This window comes from Carassius carassius, unplaced genomic scaffold (genome assembly GCF_963082965.1).
Source record: "Carassius carassius unplaced genomic scaffold, fCarCar2.1 SCAFFOLD_83, whole genome shotgun sequence".
Lineage (NCBI taxonomy): Eukaryota > Metazoa > Chordata > Actinopteri > Cypriniformes > Cyprinidae > Carassius > Carassius carassius.
Window position 1 is genome coordinate 141,192 of NW_026775116.1, and position 24,055 is coordinate 165,246.

Below are 24,055 nucleotides of genomic sequence, written 5' to 3' on the forward strand. Positions count from 1 at the left end.
AGAACAGAATTACCATCCAATCACAATTCGTTATTGATTAGCATGCAGTAAGTGAAGGTGGTACAAGCGGAATCACGCTAAATGAACGGGGGGGGGGGGGGGGGGGGGGGTCTGGAGATGCCACAAGTCTCTCCCAACAAGCAATCTTATGGTCGGATGTATCAGAAATTATGGTCACCCCTCGTGAGGGTATCGCACAGTTGAAACAGAGCTACGAAATGACTGCCCAAATCTCAGTGCTTTTTCCCTCACTGCACCTGCAAGGAAGTACTGTAGAACTTTTACCAATGAATCTTTAATGCAGCGAGAAAGACATTGAAAAGAGGGAGTTCTTTTAATAAATAATGTTATTATCATGAATGTGAAATGTGAACCATTGTCCATCATTTTGCAATTATTGATAAAGAGAAACACGTTGTAAAATTATAAATATTTCAGTTTTAAACCATGAAGGCGAGCCAGTGCATGCCACACAAACAATTTGCAAATTGCACGATTCATGCCTATGAAGTATGGAAGCATATGGGTAGCAATATTCAATTCAATTCAATTCAATTCAAGTTTATTTGTATAGCGCTTTTTACAATACAAATCGTTACAAAGCAACTTTACAGAAAATTATGTTTCTACAATATTTAGTAGTAGCTAGTAGTTTGTGCACGTTTGACAGGATTTTAGAAAAATAAAAATAATAATACAAGACGTAGTCAGCTAGATGATGAACTATCAATATTATTAATTAATAGTAATTATATGATGCAGTCACACATGTAGCAATATTTGTTAGTTCTGTTTGTTGATTCAAGGTTAGGATCATCTGGGGTCCTCTGAGGGTCAGCATCATCTCTTCTCAGGTGTTCTGGATCCAGACTGGAGCTTGTGTAAATCCTAGTTACATCCCGTGGCAAAACATAGAAACAAAATAGAGACATCATTAGCATAGCTGCTGAAACTGAAGTAAAATTAGTTTAACCCAAGCTAAAGAATAAAAATGCAGATGCAACTACACTCACAATTTAAGAGATACATTATTCGAATGCTTGGCGAAAGAGATGCGTTTTTAATCTAGATTTAAACAGAGAGAGTGTGTCTGAACCCCGAACATTATCAGGAAGGCTATTCCAGAGTTTGGGAGCCAAATGTGAGAAAGCTCTACCTCCTTTAGTGGACTTTGCTATCCTAGGAACTACCAAAAGTCCAGCGTTTTGTGACCTTAGGGTGCGTGATGGGTTGTAGCGTGGTAGAAGGCTAGTTAGGTACGCAGGAGCTAAACCATTTAGGGCCTTATAGGTAAGTAATGATAATTTGTAACTGATACGGAACTTAATAGGTAGCCAGTGCAGAGACTGTAAAATTGGGGTAATATGATCATATTTTCTTGACCTGGTAAGGACTCTAGCTGCTGCATTTTGGACTACCTGTAGCTTGTCAATTTGCCAATTCAATTTGGAATGTAATATGCAAAATGACAATGCAATACTGCATGTAAAATAGCAATGCATTCTGTATTTACATTTACATTTTCCAATACATTTGTACAACGTTTGGTGCTAAATGAAAATGAAAATTAAATTACATAATTTTCATTTGGCATTTCATACACTAGTTTAATGTATGTTAAACATTTATGCAAAATGAATAAAAATTTTAATGCTTCATAAATTGCTAAATTAAAATGAAAATGTATTACAAATTGTTAGATATGTGTAACATGTTCAAGCAAAAACTGTGGCAAAATTAACATTCAAATGTTATTTTTCTTAATTGCATTTACACTCCGTCAAGACACTTAATATTGCATTTTCATTCAATGTCCCGCAATAAATGTAGCAGAGTTCAATGTGCACATTAGGGGTCACCCCAAATAGTCGACCATTCGATGCTTCGATTCGAGGAGCCTGATTCGACAACCAATCTCACAGTCGAATATTAGTGGGCTGTTATGATTATGGCATTATGACTATACGGGAGAGCTCAAATGTCTGGTTTTCTGCCAATAAGTTAATATGCAGCCTATTATGATAAAGACTATTGAATCTGAAAATAAAGAAGCTTCAAATAAATATTTTAAAGTGTGTGAATAAATCCAACCACCCCTATAGATTTATTTTTCACTTTCCATAATCCATGACCGACAGAGGAGCATCTTGGCAGCAGGGATTTAAAACTTTATCTAGACTCAAACTGACACAGACAGAGACTGGATTTTTTCGAACAGGTAGGGTTTAAGTGATTTCAAAACATTTCAGCCGGTTTATATATATCGTGGATATATTATTTACATAATATAAGGCACGTCCTGATTTTGCTGAGTTAGATGTGTTCCTAGGTCAACATATTTTGTTGACCCTGGAACAACATTTTACTCCAAAAATATATTCTTGACCATATCCCTACACCTAAACCTAACCTTAACCATGAGTAATCCCTAAAATCAGAGGAAATGATAGATGAATGACACTGATGTACAAGCACCAAACAGTGATTTTAAGCGTAAACTTCACAAAATCTATAAACTGGTTCTTCAAATCTGATAGGTTAATCACAATGTTGTCCCAGGAACATGTCTCACTTGGTAAAATCAGGTTCTGCATAATATAAGATGCATTTGTTTTTGAGTCAAGCGCTTCATTGTAGTACTAAGGTGATATCAATTCAGCGCACAGCGCGAGAAGGACAAACAACAGAGCAGAATATTAATAACTATGACTGGACTGTCACACCCATACCATTATAATGAGAACACCATTATAATAAAACCCTGTGAATTCTTAGAGTTTAGCTGCCGTGTTTCTGCAAATTTTTCTGTGAAAAACGCGTCCACAAAAGGAGTTGGCATTCAGAGCCCCACAGACACGTTCATTTGCATGCTGTCTTTTTTCACATATCCTATCAGTCCTAATATTAACGTTATGTTGTATGAATAACGAAGCGTATTCTACATGGAATTATGAGTTTAATCCCATTGATTAAAAACTTGCTATCAAATGCTCACTCTACTGGTCATCTTCATCGCATGCAGTTCAAAACAGAAATGCAGAACATTAATAACTACTGTCATTTAGGCTAACTCTATAATGAGAGCACTATTGTAAAAATGTTGAATTGTTAGGGTTTCGCAGATGTTTTGTGTTAACTATCTTTTAATCAAAACATGAAAACATTATTTTGTCGTTTAGGGTTTACATATAGGTTTATGGCTTCAATATTTCATTTGCACTTGTGGGCGGCGCTGAAACACTGCTTTCATCTGATTGGTCGAATCGCTCTGCCTTCAGACTGGAGGGGCGGTGTGGGCGAGCGCTGCAAGTTGTTCCAGCCGGGGAACCCATTTCTTGAGCAGGTTCACGTGGTAGATCTAGTCTGTTCTTCGGTGGCTAGACTTTTGCACACAGTACGTTACCGGCCCCATTCTTTCAACCACAGTGTAGGTCCCCTTCCAGGTTGCCAGCGACTTGCATGCCACTGTCAGGACCAGAACACCACCATTTCTCCTGGTTGGAACTCGCGGGCTTGGGCCAGGTGGTCATACAGTCGTTGCTGGGCACGCTGGGCCATCACAAGGTGTTCCTTCACTAGGGGCATGACTCATTCGATTCTTTCCCTCATTTCCCGGACATGCTCATTCAGGCTGTGCAGTGGTGCTGGCGATGATTTGGGCCCACTCCTCTGGAACCCACCCCTCTCTAGTCACAATAACCTCAAACGTATGGAGGTAAGCTCCGTTAGTCGTACCAGGAATTGCTGAGCTCTGACTGGCGCATCCGGGGAGGGCTGTCGTCCCGCAACACTGGCCTGTAGTTGTTCTACGACCCGGTCAGTATACTCTTGTCGAGCGGCAAGTCGCCTGGTGAACTGGTGAACTCCCAGCACTCCCCCCACTCACCATCATGGACAGCATTGTAACGACAGTGTAGACATTCAGGTTTCTTGGCTCCACTATCTCTCAGGACCTGAAGTAGGACAATCACATTTAGTCCATTGTTACATAGGCCCACATCCAGCACACTCCCTCTTTGAACTGTTTGCACCTGATCGATGCTACAGAGCACTGAGTACCAGAACGGCCAGACACAGGAACAGTTTCTTCCCTCAGGCAAACCATCTAATGAACAGTTAACACTGTTATATATTATTTAAAACACATACTTATTTACCTTTTAAATTTGCACATATTATACCTGTACATAGATAGTTGTCTGTATTTTATATTGTGTTTTTGCTACTTTGTATATTTTTGTATTGTTTTTATTATCTGTTGTGTCCTGTGTTGTCACTGTCATTCTGGTACACTGTGGAGCTTTTGTCACTAAAACTGATTCCTTGTATATGTAAACATACCTGGCAATCTGATTCTGCTTAACCGCTACTTCCACTTTTAAAACATTTTGTTCATTTTTATTGAAAATAAATTCTAAAGTGACATGTGATGGGAAAAGTGAGAAAAAGCCGGACTCTAACCAAATCAATCGCGTTGCAAGCTATTTTTCGTGCCCAAGACATTCCTGCCTACACCATGGAAGCTGGTATTCACATGTCGTATTTAACCTTATGTGTCGATGGATGGCGGAGCTACAGTAGATTTGCACTTAGTAGTAGACACTCAGAATAATCTTGTTTTCCATTTGCATTAAGATAATTTTAATTACCACACTGGCATATAATTTTACTTAAGTAAAATGCACTTAATCTAGATCCCCCCCCAGGAAACAAGACTAAGTATCTTATATCATTTTCTTATATAGAAAATCAATCTTTATTTTATACATTTTTTTTATATTTGTACTTGGGGGAAAAAAAGAAGAATAAAAAAAAAAACACTTAGTAATAAAGTGTTTAAAAAAGTGGAGGAGACCGAAAGAAACTCTGGGTTTATCGAAGAAAACTTGCTCCTGACCAGGTTAGGTTCATGGAGTAAATTACCATGGTAACTGACTCTGAGTATAAGTTAGCTCTCTTTCAGAAACAGGCTTGACTTACCCTGCTTTCTCAGGTATGACAAACCTCCCTTTCTGAAACAGAAAACTTTGAGTTTCCCTTATTTCAGGGTTAGCATACTCAGAGTTTTCGCTTAACCTCGTTTCTGAAACGGGCCCCAGGAACGACATTGCCTATTCCTGACCTATAGTTTAATACAGTTCAGGGTTAGGGTTCAAGTTGAGCTCAGTCAACAGCATATTGCTGATCACAACAAAATTGATTTCCAAATTAAACAAATCAATACACAAAGCCATGTTCATATTCTGACAGCAAAAGCTAAATACATACACCCCTCTCTTAATTATTTGTCATTTATTTAACCAGGTAAAACTTTCTGAGATTATTTAATTTTTTTACAGAAGTGACCTGGCCAAGATGCAAATTACTTTAATGATGCAAAAGATTTTAAAGATTTAAAATTCTTTTATTTTGTAGTTTCATATAACAGTTGATGCGGATGACAAGCAGTAACACAAATAATATCTTCTTACTATCAGTGTTACTGACACCAAAAGCTGAGAAAAAAGGGCTTACAGGAAGACCAATGTCTCCACCCATCCTTGCATTTCTCAATCTCTCTGCTCCTGCTGGCCTCTCTGTTGCCACACCTAACCTTCACTGGTGAGACTGACTTTATAACAGCATATTATATTATATTAATTTGTATCTGGTGAATAAGCTGACTGACAGCAGTCTCCCTCTTTCAGCTCATGTGGATGTTGGTATAGTGAACGGCACAGAAGCAAAACCCCACTCCAGACCTTTGATGGTTTCTCTTCAGAAGAACTGGCGACATATCTGTGGTGGATTCCTAATTTCTGATAGATTTGTTACGACTAAACTTATCAATGTTCTTCTTTCTACATAATTCATAAAATGCGTAAAATGTGTTTGTACACTTTCTGACACTGAAGTGATTAAAACTGAATGAATGTGATTATATTAGATGCACAATATCACACCAAGTATCATTTGTAATGACACTACGCCTAACATTTCTACAAAAGAAAGTGTCCAATCATATTTGTCTTTCTTTTGGACAGTATATCTATATTATTATAATTGAAAATTTAGAAACTTCTTTTAAATTATTTTGTGTAATAAAGTGTTTTGTGCTCAAATAAATAAACAAAATAGGCAAGCAAGCATGACAGACACTTGGTTTGGTATTTTGTAACATAATGCAAAGACATTAATAAAAAAAAATTAAACGGGGTAACTGAATGTGAAAACAGCTACGGTTGGTAAAGTGGCGGTCATGTCAGTGAAATTTCATGGGCAAAAAAGTCCATTGTCTATTAATGTTAAACTAGATGGAATTTGAAAATGAAGGCGAGAGCATCTAAATGCAGATAAGCTTTACTGAAGAAATTAACAGGAACCAGAACGACAGAAACCATAAACAGAAGGAAACCACACACGCAACAGCCAGAGCATGAACATGACCAGACAAAGGACCAGAGCTGAACATTGTAAACAATATTATTAAAATAATGTTTTACAATATGCACACTCTCAATATATCAACTTTGGAGGATGTGTTATACAAACTTCCTAAAGCAAGGATTTTCACCTTGGGTGATGCCAAACATGCCTTTTCACAGTGCAAGCTGGACCAGGAGAGCAGCTTCATGACCACTTTCTGGACCCTGTGGAGTAGGAAACAGTGAACTGTTACCAGGTCTGAAGGGAATCGAGCCCATTGCAGATGATATTTTAGTTGTTGGATGTGGTGACATGGACCAGCAAGTTAAGAATGTTCAGGTTCAGGTCCTGTTGGAGTATTGCAGAGAAGTCAAGCCACAACTTATTTTAAAATAACTGCAATTAAAGGTCACCGAAGTGCACTGCCATGGTCATATTCTTAAATTTACTGGCATGAAGCCTGACCAGAGAAAGAAAGGGCTATGATGGGCATGCCCAACCCTATGGATGCAAAAGGTGTACAGCATCTCATCAGGATTGCTAATTATTTAGCCACACTCATTCCTCACTTGTCGAGAGTTTGCGAGTCACTGTGGCACTTGCATGACAAAGACACCCCTTGGCATTAGCTGCTCAAACTTGAGACCAGAGTAGGCAAGCTTTAATCCTTGGCAACATCAATGCCTGTGTTGTGCTATTATGATGTTACTGAGCCTATCACAGTACAAAGTGACTCTAGCCTAAATGGTCTTGTGTGCCGTCTTGTGCAAGAAGGACAGCCTGTCGCCTTTGCTTCAAGAACTTTGACTCCCACGAAAAAAAAAAAATAAATATGCTCAAATCGAGAAAGATTGTCTTAGCTTTCATGATGCCAACACCTTCCCCAACTCTAAACCTAATCTTACAATATTAAAAACACAGTGTAAATAGCATGATCTGATAGGTAGCATTATGTGTTAGAACACCAGATTCGCCCAAAAGCTTGTCCCACTTTAACTGCAGAAGCTGTTGTTTATGGGCCACAACCTGTAAGTATGTTTCATTCTTTGTTCATGTGCTCCACATAATTTCTCTCTTAAAGGGATCATTCACACAAAAATGAAAATTCTGTCATTAATTACTCACCTTCATTTCATACCAAACCCATAAGGGCTCTGTTCATCTTTGGAACACACATTAAGCTGTCTGACCCTTCCATAGACAGCAAGGTTACTACCACGATCACGGTTATTTTTATCCTCGTAGCTTTGTTAAATTATGGTTGAACATATTTTACCAATGTCCTTGCTACATTTCTGGACCATGATTGTGGTAGTAACCTTGCTGTCTATGGGCGGGTAATAGAACTCTCAGTTTTATCAAAAATATCTTAATTTGTGTTCCTGAAGATGAACGAAGTTCTTACGGGATTGGAACAACAAGAGGGTGAGTAATTAATGACAGAATTTTCATTTTGGGGTTATCAATCCCTATAATATAGACTTAAATTCTAAATCTTCCCCCTTTTCCCTTTAAAGCCTTGACTTTACTTGACTTGTCGCACACCTCATAAAATATCGCAACAACTTTATGAAGCTTTGAAGGAGACAAATATGAGACCTCCAGAAAGTTTACCTTAAGGGAAAAATGGAGCACAACGTGTGATGTTATTTAGATGTGAGACAATTGTAAGAGATCTAGCATCTCTAGCTAAGGAGAAAGATCTAAGCAAAGTGTGTGATGTTGTTGAGATCCCTTCAGAAGCTTTAAAGACGACAAATGTGCAGGACCGTAGCTGGGGTTTGTGGTGGCCCCAGTGGAGGTCGTACCAGTGGGCCCTGTTTGATATCGTTTAATTTGTATTTTCGTTCTATTTATTTATTTGCTATTTACACAATGTTTAAGTTTTTTTAAGTTTGTAGGTGTTTGTAGGAACCAAATAATCAAATGTAAAATAGCACTGCACAGTCTTCACTGTAAAAATTAATATACAGTCAAACCAAAATTTATGCAGACACATTCAACATTTTTCACATTGTCACAGTTTAGAAAATGGTCATAAAATATGACAAGAAAATATCACAGATTTAAACTTTGTTAGAACAAATTCATCTTGATAATGTCAGATAACTCTAATAGAAAGGTATGTAATGGATTACAAACAACCAAAACGTCAGACAACTGTTAGTATGACAAAATGTACACAACTATCAATACTTTGTTGACCAATTACCAAGCAATGTGCAATTTTGTTCAGTCTGTGTTGTTAAAAGGTCCATTAGCAATTATAGAAAAAATCACTTAAGTAAAACATGGTCAGGTCAAAGTGTCTGAATAAAGTTTGGTCCCAAATGTTTTTAATCAGTTTTAATGGTAGTCCACTGTATGAAGAATATCTGGGTATGTCACAGTATACTTTAATTGGCTATACTCACTTCAATGAATTATAGTGCCCTGCACCCACTAGTAAAAAAATATCAGCCTTCAGCCGTGGCCCCTGTAATCATCACCACATTTCACCCCAGTAGTGACGGCCCTGCAAATGGGTGACCCAAGAAAAGTCTCCAATTGATCATAAAGTTACCTCATTTCTGTCTAGGAGAAAATGTTAAGATGTTAAAGAGATTTCACTTTTAATCAGTGTTAGGTAAGTTACTTTCAAGATGTAATTAATTACTATTACTAATTACATCATCAATATTGATCATAAAGTTACCTCATTTCTGTCTAGGAGAAAATGTTAAGATGTTAAAGAGATTTCACTTTTAATCAGTGTTAGGTAAGTTACTTTCAAGATGTAATTAATTACTATTACTAATTACATCATCAATATTGTATTTAAATGACTTTACTAATTACTCTGAAAAGTAACTTAGTTACTCAACAAGTTACTTAATTATTCAAATCGCCAATTAGGCTACATCTTAAAATCCCTATAAACCTTAATAGTAATTAAACTCTTTATTCTTTCAATTTGAATCAAACATATAATAGTTCAGCCTTTTAGCTTTAAAACAGCTGTAATACTTAATCATTTTTATAAAAAAATGTAACCTTCTTTGGTTAACAAATAGAAATACTCTAAATAACAACATATCAGAATAACAAAAAAGCTTAAGAAAAGTTAAACAATTCATTTCAGTTTGGCAAGAAAAGCCCAACCAGTAAAATCTGTGCAGGTTTTATGTAAAAATAACACTTACTAATGTTGGTAAGAATAAATGACATAAAATGGCCATTGCATTCATAAAATCAACAGAATCCTGTCCAGTTTTGAATTTAGCAGCTTATGCTGTGCCGCATTGAACGATGATTTTAGAAGTGTTAAAATTATTGGCTTAAGAAAACTCATCTATCAGTATCAGCAAATATAATTTTGGATGATCTGCCATTGGTATTGGTGCAGTTTAAGATTTTTTAATTGACCTTTATCTTTCCATGTTAAAATGTGACAGTAGGAATGAAAATAGTGTGCATGTGTGCCTATCTTAATTTAAAATATTTCACAACTTGGTTATAACTGCACTTAGGAACATTTTGACAAACTTTTCAGTCTTATTAACTTTTTTTTTTTTTTTTGACAGTTTGACAGTTCTGGTCATCAGCTCATCTGTGGTTCCAATATTTTGACTGTAATGTTGTACCACATCAGTTTTTATGAAATGTTATGAACCTGCTCTGATTTTGTTAAACAAACTTTAATAAATTGAGAGATAGTTATAACACAAATAAAAATGTAGGCCTGCTGAGTAAAACATAAATAATGGTTTATTTAATTAAATATTTAAGCTGAAAGTATATTTTGGGTTCAGGTTCAAGTTAATTCTCAGGATCAGAATCAGAAAGAGCTTTATTGCCAAGTATGCTTGCGCATACATTCTGACATCCAGAGCCACATGCACATATGCATATCTTATATTTTGTATGTTGTTGTTTCACATAAAAGCTGATACAGATGACAGGAACTAACACAAATAATATCTTCTTACTATCAGTGTAACTAACACCACAAGCTGACGTCTTTTGACATCTTTTGGGTCCAGAAAATGCTGCAATTCACCTGAGCATCCTAATGTCTATACTAATATTTCAACATATCCTCCATGGATTCACCAAATTATTAGAAATATTAAGTGAATTAATAAAAATATCTCTCAATAAAAATCTCAAATTAAAAAAATCTCAATAAAAAGAATAAATTAAAAACAGGTCAATCAACCGCTGTAATTTCTTAACCCTTAATCAGTGTTTGGGCTACCAGGGGACCCCACTGGACATTTCTCTCCTGAGAAACCTCTCCCGACAGGCAGTCAGATGAATTTCTGACATATCAGAAATTTTGGTTGCCCCTCGTGAAAGGTATCTCACAGTTGAAGCAGAGCTACGAAACAACTGCCATAAACTCAGTGCTTTTTCCCTCACTGCACCTGCGAGGAAGTAGAACTTTTAGCATTGAATCTTTAACGCAAAAAAATTAAATGAAAGAGAGAGATCTTTTGATAAAAAATAATGTTATTGTCACAGGAAATGTGAACCATTGTCCATCATTTTGCAATTAGTGATAAGGACAAACACTTAGCAAAATGAAAAATATTTCAGTTTTAAACCATGAAGGCGAGCCAGTGTATGCCACACAAACAATTTGCAAACTGCATGAGTGTTATGCCCATGAAGAAGTTTTAAACTCCAGTCATTTCATTAAGCTACAGAAAGTGAAAGTAAAAACTGACCGAGCTTGCAGCATCAGATGCTGCATTAATGGCGCATCTCAGAGGAGACTGTAAATTAAGACAATACCCATTTTCTAATATATATATATATATATATATATATATATATATAAATAAAATAAATAAATCTCTTTTGACTGGTATACGACATGAAACAACAACAATAACAGAGTTTACGTATTTTGTGTTAAATGAGTTGTTTCTGAAATTTCTTTGTAAAAGGTCTTATTTTGATTACTGATATTTGGAAAGTATTCTGACATATAAAAAAATTTAGACAGAATTTTATTTAAAGGCCTTTTCATTGTGTAATATAACTAAATGTTTTAAATAATTTTCAATGAGGAGTAAGCTAACTTAATCATTTATTATCTGCATATCAGTTGTGAGGTAGTGATCTATGAAATGATTGCTGGCCAAATGAATTGAAGTAGATCTCTATTGTAACAACAGTGGAGTCATTCAGGTTTCTGGGCACCACTATCTCTCAGGACAATCAACTTGAGTCCATTGTTAAAAAGGCCTAGCAGAGGCTGTACTTCCTTCATGTACATGCTCCAATGGTCATACTGTATACCACGCAAATGTATTTTTAGATTGTGAGGGGGCCTGTGGCTCTGCTGCACCGGGAGGGAGAACCCTGTCTGCCATTGAGCACGCAGCGCAACTCAATGACAGATGAAAGGCTCACACTGTGGCTGAAGAGAGCAACGGCCCTGCTGCACTGGAAGGGAGAGCCCTGTCTGATGCTAAACAGGCAAGGAGATTTGTAATGACAGCTGGATTCTTGGTCCATCCTACTTTATTCAATGAAGTAAGCAATAGTTTTGTTATCAAGTATAGACAAATCAGAGATTGTCAGGTGGAGTTTGGGGTTGAATTTAGGGGTTATTGCACTTTCTGAGCATCTCAGAAAACCGAAAAAGCCAATAAAAACATCTAGAAACTTCTGCAAGAATCTTAGATTTTATGGTATTAGGCACAGGAAGTGGTTCCAGAGTGGCAACACTCAGTGGAGTAGGTAGAGGGGCCACTGTGAATAAAGTATACTGAGGTTTAGTTTGGGTAGAATTTAGAAGGAAGATAGGGAGAGGCCGTAACCGTGTGCAGAGGCAGCCTCACACACGAATTAACCCCTGGTGCTTGGGGAAGACCATAAGAAGAGGAAGAGAAAGATGAAAATTAGGGAGGAGGCCAATAGGCTTTCTTGGGCATCTGCAGTGGGTGCTGCTGGCCATTCATTGGGAAAATGAAAATTGGAATGTTAAGAGTAAGGTGGCTGAGCTTGAGTGGCTAGCGGAGGCAGCCTCCCAATAGCATCAACAACCGGAGAAAGAGCTGAAAGAAATGGAGGTTAAGAAGCCATGCCAGTGGGCGATGTTGCATGCGGCGCAGCAGCTGAAGGTGCTGCAATGATTGGCTGAGAGGAGGAGGGAAGCAGTGCAGTGTGAGAAGCGTCAGAATGGGGCACAACCTAAACTTGCTTCGTCTTGAAGCTCCAGGTGGAACTTGATCTGGAAGACAATGTCATTTGTGCTAGTTGTGCTAGTTAAGATGGTTAGCTAAACGAGATGCACCTGTGCCAAATTGGATTATTATCTGATCGTGCTCCTCCCAAACCTTGTTAATAAAACCTAATTTGATGCAGATGACACAAGAAGTAACACAAATAATATCTTCTTACTATCAGTGTTACTGACATCACAAGCTGAGAAAAAAAAGCTTCTGGGGAGCTCATTATCTCCACCCATCATTATATTAATATATTGTACATCGGTAAGAGCCTACTGTAGCCATGATGATCATCATCTCTCTGCTCCTGCTGGCCTCTCTGTTGCCACACCTGACCTTCACTGGTGAGACTGACTTTATAACAGCATATTATATTATATTAATTTGTATCTGCTGAATAAGCTGACTGACAACAGTCTCTCTCTTTCAGCTCATGTGGATGTTGGTATAGTGAACGGCACAGAAGCAAAACCCCACTCCAGACCTTTCATGGTTTCTCTTCAGAAGAACTGGCGACATATCTGTGGTGGATTCCTAATTTCTGATAGATTTGTTATGACCGCTGCGCATTGCTGGAAGTAAGACTTCAATTTAGTCTAAACTGCAATAATGAGTTAAAATCATAAAAGTAATATGGCTTTTCTTACACAGAAATGAGAAACTAACAGCTGTGGTTGGCGCACATGACCTAAGACAGAATGAAGGCTATGTCCGCATTGGTGTGAAGTCTTACCACATGCATCCAGACTTCAACATGCACACTTTGCAGAATGACATTATGCTTTTGAGGGTAACAGTAGTTCAAATGACTGTTATTAAATGATTAGTCAATGTCTTTTAATGATGATAACGTTTTGTATTACAGTTAGAGAAAGAAGTTGAACAAAACAAGAATGTCATGAAGATTTCCATACCAAAAGAAAGAGAGAGAGACATTGAAGCTGATTCTGTTTGCCGTGTTGCTGGCTGGGGAAGACTGAATTTTAAAGGGAAAAGGATTTTTCATCTCATGGAAGCAGAAGTGAAGATCATGAATAACACTGAATGCAAAAATAAATGGAAAGACAATTTCTCAGCCTCAGAGATGATGTGTGTCTCCGGTGATGGAGGAAGCTGCAGTGTAAGTAAAAACATTATCGAATTGAGACCATCATTCGTGAGAAGTACTGTATCATTTCAGTCATGTGTTGATCTGTGTTTCTTCACAGGAGGATGGAGGAGGTCCTTTGGTTTGTGGAGACACTGCAGTCGGTGTCACTTCCTTTGGTGACCCAAAAATCTGCAACAGTCCTGAACGACCTGAAGTTTATATAAAGATTTCACCATATATTCCATGGATCTGCTCTGTTATTGCAAAGGATGAGTGATTTTTGCAATGAAACAGAATTAAGTGTTTGTTTAATTGTTCAATAAGTAAACTGTGTGTCATGCATCGTTTGTAAGTGGTGCTTATTATTGCAGCCCTATAAAATAACAGTAGTCTTCTGATAAGGATTCAAGTAACTAAAATTCAATCAGCCACAACAGTATCTAAGTCATATAAATGCTTCATAATGATAATCATGATTGTCAGAATAGAATTTGAAGTGAAATGTCTAAATGTATCAATCCTCTTCTTTCTACAGTGGTCATACAATGTGTTTGGACACTTTCTGACACTGAAGTGATTAAAACTGAATTAATGTGATTATATTAGATGCAGAATATCACACCAAGTAGCATTTGCAATGACACTGGGCCTAACATTTAGACATTTTGTCTTTCTTTTGGACAGTATATCTATAATATTATAACTGAAAATGTATCAAGCTTCTTTTAAATTATTTTGGGTAATAAAGTGTTTTGTGCTCAAATAAATACATAAACAAAATTGGCAAGCAAGCATAACAGACACTTGGTTTGGTATTTTGTAACAATGCAAAGACATTAATACACATTTTTTAAACGGGGTAACTGAATGTGAAAACAGCTACAGTTGGTAAAGGGGCAGTCATCACGTCAGTGAAATTTTGAGGGTGAAAACATCCATTGTTTTTACAACATACACTTGATGGAATTCGAAAATGAAGGCGAGAGCATCTAAATGCAGATGAGCTTATTGAAGGAATTAACATGAACCGGAACAACAGAAACCATAAACAGAAGAAAACCAAACACGTAACAGCCAGAGCATGAACATGACCAGACAAAGGACCAGAGCTGAACATTGTAAACGATATTATTAAAATAATGTTTTACAATTTGCACACTTGTCGAAGATTTCGAAGTCGAAGATTCAACGGTTTGAGAGGATGAGCCTGATTCGACTACCAATCTCACAGTCGAATAGTCACAGAGGTGTTACTAAATGAGGATCATGCCATTTTGGCAATACGGGTGATCAATGTCTGATTTCAACTACCGGTTTTGTCCCAATAAGTTAATATACAGCCTATTATGATAATTCTGTAAATAAGAATGTGCAAAAGAAATAAGCTTTTAATAAACATCTTTAACGTGCATGAATGAATCCAACCACCCCGTGACGGATTTAAAGAGCACCTATTATGCCTCTTTTCACAATATGTATTATTGGCACAGAATGTGTCTGTGAAGTTTCTGTGAAGCACAGTGCACATAAGGGGAATATTTTTGTTTTGCAATTAATTGACAAATACAGTGATGTGTTCAGCTTGTCTGTGAAATTTCTGACTCGTGAGGTCCATTTTGAGCTGGATCCCAATGTTTCACCAGTACAGAGTCACCCCAGAATGTTCCAGTTGCTATACTTGGTTGACCTCCCAGGTGGCAGTATTGCACCTTAAAGGGTCATGAAACACAAGACAGCAGAGGAGTTTTTGTTACACATCATAGAAGACTAGGTTAGCATCTGATAATTTTAACTGTTGGAGAAAACTGGTTAAAAAAAAGGCCAAAGCCTTTTGCATTATTTTAATCTTCTGGGTTTAAAATCTACATCTTCTTGGTGTCACAATTTGTGATGTGGCTAAGGACTATAGTCAATGATCTATATATAATGACTGGATTGTTCATAGTGTTATCTAAACTGCCGACAGGCAGTGAAGCTACCATAAGTGTTCGATCCGCCAACTTACTATTCCCTACCGGCAGAGAGCACCACTGAGTCACAGCTAAAACTCTGGCCTAAATTCGCCTGATTTGAAGCGAATAAGTCACACGGGATTAGTTTTTATGTTAGGTGTAAGTAAATTGCTTCAGATGTTATTGCCAATGTTTATGGTCTTTTAAGGCAGGATAAGCAATATATTTAAGTGAGTGTGTCTGCTACTGCTCACTGCAGACACAGGTAACGTAACGTTAATTGATACAACACAAAATATAGTCAATTTACTTATTTAGTATTTATTCAGGAATTATTAAACATAAAAGTATTAGTATCAGAAATTGATTTGAATATACAATGAATAATACAATAGCCTCTGTAACATTATTGCTCATGTTATACTGAAATGAAAAAGCTTAACTTACCATGAATTATATGGAAATAAAGTTTTTTCTTTAAGTCCGTACTCTATGTAGTCAGTTATTTCTCCGAATAAATTATGATGTGTATATTTTTAATGTCCTGATTGAGCAGCATCTTTTTCAGCTCTCCAAGATTATGCAAATATGTTTACTAGCATTACCTTTCCATGTAAAATGTTATGTATATGCTAAATCAATCATTAATTTAACCACCATTTAAATCATTACATGCTTCAAAACGAATGCCGTTAATGAAATCATCTTTGAATTTGCTGTAAGCCTACTGTACGAATAAAAACACTTAAACACAATTACATGAACAATGAATAACTACAAGGCGAATGATATGTGTAACTGTACAAAGCATAAATCTTCAGATTTCTGAATTAGCACTTTGGCATTTGTTGAAGTCCTGTCCATCTGATGTTTATCATGTTCATCTGATGTTCGCTAGTGTAATGAACATAACTTTTTAATAAGCAGGGAAAACTGTTTAGGGGAAACTGTTAAGGCCTAGGGTGTTTGCATTGTAAGAACGTCCAGGGATTCTTCAGATTTAAAAACGCTGAATTGTTAGGTGGTTTCTCTTTAAATTTGTATGATTTCCTATTAATTCAATGGAATGTATTGGAATAGTGGGAATACCAATATGGCTGAGCAACGGCTTTACAATGATGTCATGAGAAGACGTTTTGCTTAATTATTCACAGCACGTTGATTTGCATCCACCGTGAACGAAGCAGAGTCCAGTCTCAAGTCCACCAGCCGTTCCTCACTCAAGCCTGCAGTGTGTGATGCTGTGTGACACTTTTTATGGAGGACTGTTTCCTGATCCGCCAGAGTAGCTTATAATGGGTCTGTGCTCAAAGGCTGTTTCTATAAAGTGGGGCAGTTCCAACTTTGCAAGGACAGTCTGGCGCTTCTGACTCACAGCCTGTAAGTAAATTTTTTATATTTAATGAATTTGCCACTGATGATTCAAACGCGAGTTTTGAGCAGTGTAGAGTAACGCTTGTTGTTTGTCCTTTCTCTGCTCATAAATGCAGACATCATTTTATGGTTACCATTACAGAAGTGTCATTATAGTGGCAAACATCAGATGACAATACGTAATGCAACATGTAAAAACACAGTATAAGTCATTATAATCAGTAATTATGTCCCCACTGGATGCAACAAATGCCTCGATTATAATGGGTTTTATTGGTTTTGTCTCATCGTGCTGGGAGACGGCATCACAATGTAACCGGAATGAGTTTGCTGTGCTGTCAAGTGGGCAGATGACGTAATGGGTAGGCTGTGTTTAAAGTCTCGAGGGCGTCAAGGAAACAACGTTTGCTCTCGTTTCTTCCTCTGCTGGCGCGTTGAAAGAACAGTTTGACCCACTGTGCCCGACAATTCAGAGTGAGTAAACAAGTTTTAACAGTAGTCGATCTTAAACAAGATGTATGTTAGTAAAAATAGCGTTCACTATAGTAAATGTGTTTTAGGATTTCTCCTGTACCAATGACTGATGTGAGAACATAGTGTGCGTGCGCTTGGTTACGGCCAGCGGACGTAAGTAACGATCAAGTTTGTTAGTTTATTATACATTGTTGAAATATTAAAATGCGTATCTTTAGGAGCATTATTGGCTGGTAGAGTCACGACTGCAATGCAATGCTTCTGCTTTTTTACTTTTTTTTGAGACTTATGCATTTTAATTACCCATTAAGTGAGCCTTAGCATACTGGCAATGTGAGTATTTTTTTATATGATTGTTGATGTAGAATGTTGTGTGTGTAATAAAATTAAATGGTTTACATCGATTACCGGTCAAAACCTTTCTTGCCAAGTGGCCATTGTTTTTTCCCCACCGAATTTGGGATTTGGTTGCTTTATTTTTTGTTTATTCATTATGTTTTGATTTGTGGCATTCATTTTTGTGAGATCTGCCTGTCTTATTTAAGTGGTATACTGTATCACTGTATTGGGAGGTCTTGTTTGGTTGTGTGTTTTACGTATTATGGTTTGATTGGGTTTGATTTTCTTTGGGTTTGATTTGTTCCTCCTATGTGGTGCATTTCCCATTTTATGATTCTAGGTTAACCTAGAAAAACATTACAAGAATGACACTCCAACATTATAAGAATGACACTCCAAGTAACACCAGTCAATTGACTGGTGTTACTTGGAGTGTCATTCTTATAATGTTTTTCTTTTGATCTAAATTATGATTTGTCTGTTTAATTAATCTGAATTTTAGATTTCTCTATTTTTATAGTTTTTATTATTTCTCTAATTGTATTATTTTAGTTTGATTTGTTTGGAGCATCTATTTCTTTTGAAAATTAATTTGGTTAAGTTTACTTTGAATCCATTTAGAGTGGTATTGAATTGTTGTAGTTTGTTTATTTTCTTTTGTTTTCTTTTGAGTTATGAATAGTGTTACCCCAAGTCATTTCAGCCATGAGAGAAGAACGGTATTTCTCATTTTATAAAATAAATCAACCCTTTTTGTACTCTGGCTTCTAGCTCACTTATTTGAACTGCCTGTGTGAAAAAAAAATAAAAAATTGTTACCCCCAATTTCCACCAGATGCGTAACGGCTGCGTTACGGCTCCGTCATGTCGGCGGAGTCAATAGGTTTCCATTAAAGTCAATGAATGTATTACCACTGAATGCGTTACAGCTGCGTTCCGACTCCGGCGATCCGCAGCCCTCCGGAGCAGATACGCAGAGCTTCTATTTTTGCCGGATGCCGGAGCGCTCCGCAGCACTACAGGGCAGAGTACACAGGACAGGAAGTCGAGTGACAAAACAGAACAGCCAGAAACAAAATAAAAGATCCGTTTAATTTTCAAAATAAAATACACCGCGCTCATATTTCCCTACACTACACATTGAAAACATCATAATGGGCGGAGACAGGCTTGTTGAAGTTTTAACCCCGTTGACACGATGGATGAAGAAATGAAAAGTGAAAAGAAAAGAGTTCTATCCTATACTCCTTCGGATGGAAAACTGTTCCTGGTTTGGTAGTTCTGTATAGAAACTACATATCGCGCGATCACACCAGAATCCGCGAGATTACATGGGGCATCGTGACGTCAGCTGTCAGTCATGACCGCAGCCGTTCCGCAACAAATACGGACCTGGTGGGTATTGACGGACGACGGAACACGGAGCTGTCACGCAGCGGAGCCGTTCCGCAGCCGTTACGCATCTGGTGGAAATGGGGGGTTAGGGTCCCACATCCCAGACCTTGTGGGTGGCGTAGTCAATTTGGTCGACAATTTAATAGCTACCAGCAAGCATTGGTCACAACAGTATAGTAAGGGGCGTTACATTTCCATCACGCGCTTGAGGTATTCAGCTAAACACAACGCACTGGATAGCTGGCCAATCAGACCACACCTCGCTTTTCAGAACGATGAGCTTTGTAAAAATCTATGTGTTTCAGAAAGGCAGGGAATATAGGAGAAACAATAATGTATAGTATGTGAAAAAAAAAAAAAAATATATATATATATATATATATATATATATATATATATATATATTTTTTTTTTTTTTTTTTACCTTAAACCACATAAACACATTGCATTACATCAAATACACAACATAATGTCCTTTTTAGCAATGTCATATGACCCCTTTAAAATGTTTTATATGCAATTTTTGTGTCTGCATTTGCTCTAATACCAAAATAATATTCTGTGACAGCATTTCTACAACTTTCCAAAAGAGGGATTTTTGCCATCATATTAGAAGAAGGGTTGCAGCAGTGTTAAGTATTCTTTGTAAAGTATTGGTAAAGTTATAAACATAAATTATATTTTAAAAAAAAGTATATCATCAAGTGACTTGGTATGTGAATTAAATGAGTAAAGGGTGTGTCATAAACATTAAAGGGGAGGTACAATTGTGTTTCATGTATTCAGAGTTGTTCACAGTGTTAAAGAGATGGATTCTCATGCTAAACATGGCCAAAGTTTTAAAAAATAATTTAGAAGAATGACTGAGAATCTGTGCCGAAAATCTTACTTCCGGGTTGGTACAAGTTTCAGCTGGTTTTTTCGATCGTGGATCTAATGACGTAGACGAGAATGGAAGTCCTTATATGGGCATTTCTCTTGGAAAAGCGCGCCCGCGCACACACGTTGACCAGAGGAGAGCGAGACCGCACAGATCAACGTGCTTCAAAATCGTCGGCAGTGCTGCATAGGATTTGTTCGAGAATGCCTCCAAATAAGTGCATTTTAGGATGTGAGGGAAAGTTTAGCATATTCAGCTTCTTCAAGAACCCAGCGTTACATGAACAGTGGATGCAGTTTGTTTTTCCACGGCAGCAACGGAGTGTATCAAGTGCGTTTGTGTTCTCTGGTCATTTGAGTGACAAATGTTTTATAAACAAGGCCCAAGTCGACGCTGGACCAGCACATTGTTTGCTATTAAAACATGGAGCTGTCCCTGTGATAAAAGACCCCATTCATTTAAGTACAATTGCATCAGATTTCTGTATTTTGTTGGAAATCAGCACATAAGTGAATATATGTTAATGGAAACCACACGAAACATCAGTATTAAAGCTCCGCCCATGGCATGCCTCCAGGAGCTTGGCTTTTTCCGGAAAGAATTGGAAAACTGTATTTTTCTTTTATAAATATCATAAAACTAAAGACTTTTTGGAGATATGATAATATTGAGAAGACGCTATGCTCTGCACTGTGGAAGTAAATTAACTTTATATTCACCTCCAAAGGATGAGGCTGTTAAGAATCAGTGGTTAAAATGAATATTTATTACAATACCACAGCAGTATAATATAATCACAATCTCATGTTGTGTTTCTATCATTTCACTTATGACTGCTTCCCCAAACTCTGTTGAGTTCAACGCAGGATTCCTAAACCATGCAGTTGTCTTTGAAAGATGGGTCAGTGACCAGTTTGTTTGGACCAGCTTGATCCTCCAAATCACAACCTGTAAGTATGATTAATCATTTTGTCGAGTATACAAATCATGTAGTTTTGTGTGTTGGGTATACACTCAGTGCAGCTGTAGGTCTCCTGCTAACTTGCGTTATAGTTCTGTTAATATATGGGCCTTGCCAAACTGTATCAGTTACTTCAAAGAGCTTTCACCCTAGTACAGCAAAAGAATCGAACACCACAAACAAGCAAACAAGCAAATAAATGTAAAAATATATTTTATCTATCAAAATTATCTTACTTCTGCCTTCTCCTCAACACACAAAAATGAACCCACAGACTCACACACAGAAACTTATCAGCTCTGCCCATTAATTTTTTTTTTTCAACTACTGAAAAACATGACATATCTCAGAGACAAGACCAGATGTCATAGATAGATATCTGAGTGGTTGAGCCCAAATATCTTAATCAGAACTTCTAAATAAAGACAGCATTAATGTTTTTTTTTATTATTTTTATTATTTAACAATTTTTGCATTAAATGCAATCTGATGTGGGCTATTTGAGGAACATTTTGAGAAAGTACTGAATACTGCCCCAATCATTAAAATAACACAAGAAAAGTGCTATATATTTAGTCGTTTTATTATCTTTTCTGATTGGAAAAGAAGAGACTCACAACCACACAGTGGGTTTGCGAGTGGCACTTATCTATCGATCTATCTGTCTCTCTCTCTCTGTGAGCTGAGAAAGAGATGTCTCAGTCAGCTTATACAACAACCATAAGGAAAAATGCAAGTAATGGCAGATCAAGAATTTGAATGATATAAAAAGAAAGAAACTATTGATTAGATTGGATTCAACTTCATTGTCATTATGCAGAGTACAAGTACAGAGCTAATGAAATGCAGTTAGCATCTAACCAGACGTGCAAGAATACAGTGTTTTATGTAAATATAAGTGCAGAGTAAGTGAAACTATGATTTACAGAATTTACAGTGGAGTTGCTATATACAGTATTAAGAAGAGTGTGTACAGAATATACATAGGAATGCAATGTAGGATTAGATATACATTACGAACAGCAGCAACGTAAGACAGAGGTAATAAATAAAGTTGGTTGAGTGTGCAATAGTATTGTTAAACAACGTATTCTATGCAATATGGAAGTTCTAAGCGGCCATGCATTATCATTTTTTCCTTCTTGTTTTCTCGTTATAATGACTTAATTTTCTCGTTATCTCGACATAACAAAAGCAATTTTCTCGTTATAACGACTTCATTTTCTCATTATCTCGACATAACAAAAGTCATTTTCTCATTATAACGACTTCATTTTCTCATTATCTCGACATAACAAAAGTTGTTTTCTCATTATAACGACTTAATTTTCTCGTTATCTCGACATAACGAAAGTCGTTTTCTCGTTTAACGTCTTAATTTTGTCTAAGAAGTTACAAAACTGCGCCAGAGGTTAGCACTATAGACCTGAATATAACTGATGGGGTGTTGTACACTATCCATTTTACTGTACGCGGACCTTCCTCATGATCGCTATAATTTGTGCAGTCTTGTTCATTACTGGCATTTAATTAATTCATAAATGTTTAATGCTTGAATCAATATGATTATTTTGTGTACTAAGTTCTTGCTAGATGCATGAGTTTCATCAACACGTTCTGTGTCATAAAATAACTGTTTATCAAAACCAAGGTTGACGTCACTGTATTCTGTTTGCACCTATATCTTTATTTGTGCTTCTTTGAGGCATATGATTGTTAGTTAATAAGCGGAGATGTTTTATTTATCTACAGTAGGATGGAATTTAACGATGTAGGCTATTTTTGATGTGCTTCTTTTTCTTATTATTAATCTTTATTGTTAACCATATTGATGAGAAATATGATGTATATGTAAAGTGCATAGGCTAATTTAATTCAGTTTTGTTCTATAATGTTGCAATTGTTTTTTTCTGCACACACATACACTGCACATGATAGATCTTTTCAAACAGAAGCTTGTAACGCACAAGATATCTTTCACAGCATATAATGACTACTAAAAATGACAGATTATATACAATTTTATTTCAAATAAAAATTAAAAGTGAGTTTAATCCAAGCAGCTTTCTAAGATCTTAGAATAGTTCTGCATCCCTCTGAAGTGTTCGCGGTGTTGCCATTGTGATGAGCTGATGATCTGAATGAGAGAGAGAGATGCAGAGCAGGAGGAAGGGAGGAACAGAATTAAGAACCGCTGCTTTAGAACTGTAAGGGAAACGGGTCAGTTTAGCTCAAATGCTCTTGCAGAGTATAATTTGAACATGGTTTCTATAACAAGAATATGATACATTTGACAAAGAATTGACTGGAAGAAACGTTTCAAGCAAGACGATTCAAACACACACATACTAAACATGAATATGAACCCTTTAGCTATTCACTAGTTATTAAAAATACATGCTCAATGAGTGATTAGAACATTATAGACACATGTGTGGGTTACATACATGCTATGAAGTCATGCAATAAACTGATATTCCTTTATAAGTCCTTTTAAGATGATTTTGAATGCATCTGCATATGAAAAATACATTTTCTCATTCTGTGAACGTGAGGGAGAGCTTTGTGATGAAGAAAAGTTCGAAAGGTCTAGAAGGAGCCTGGTCTTTGTCCTGGGTGGGGGCAACCAGTCAGAGGAAGTATGTAGCTCATAATTTCTACCATGGGTTTACATGTGATGGTCAGGCTGTTCATCTTTTTGACCATGAACCTTGGCTACTTGCCCCACAATTGGCAATCTCCTTCTTTAGTCTGGATTATAAATAATATTTATTTAAAAAAAAAATTATTAATAGTGGTTAAGTAAAATAAAATGACATCGAAATACCAGAAGGTAAGTATAAATGGTATGCTCGTTAAGCCTGAACTCAGACTTAGCCTGACAGTTAGCCTGCCCCGGACCAGGTTAATTTGCCAGCATAAGTTGCCGGGGTAACTGAGTTTGAACTTTTGTAAGTTTGATTT

General features: G+C 36.8%; 1 protein-coding gene across 1 annotated transcript; it reads left to right on the plus strand.

Annotated features, from left to right (window-relative positions):
* Positions 1-12,871: 12,871 nt before the first annotated feature.
* LOC132136750 (complement factor D-like) lies at positions 12,872-14,016 on the plus strand. Its single transcript, XM_059547379.1, has 5 exons — positions 12,872-12,970; positions 13,057-13,204; positions 13,278-13,416; positions 13,492-13,746; positions 13,835-14,016. Exons 1-5 carry the CDS (start codon positions 12,910-12,912, stop codon positions 13,991-13,993), a joined length of 762 nt encoding a protein of 253 aa, XP_059403362.1. The 5' UTR covers positions 12,872-12,909; the 3' UTR covers positions 13,994-14,016.
* Positions 14,017-24,055: the final 10,039 nt, after the last annotated feature.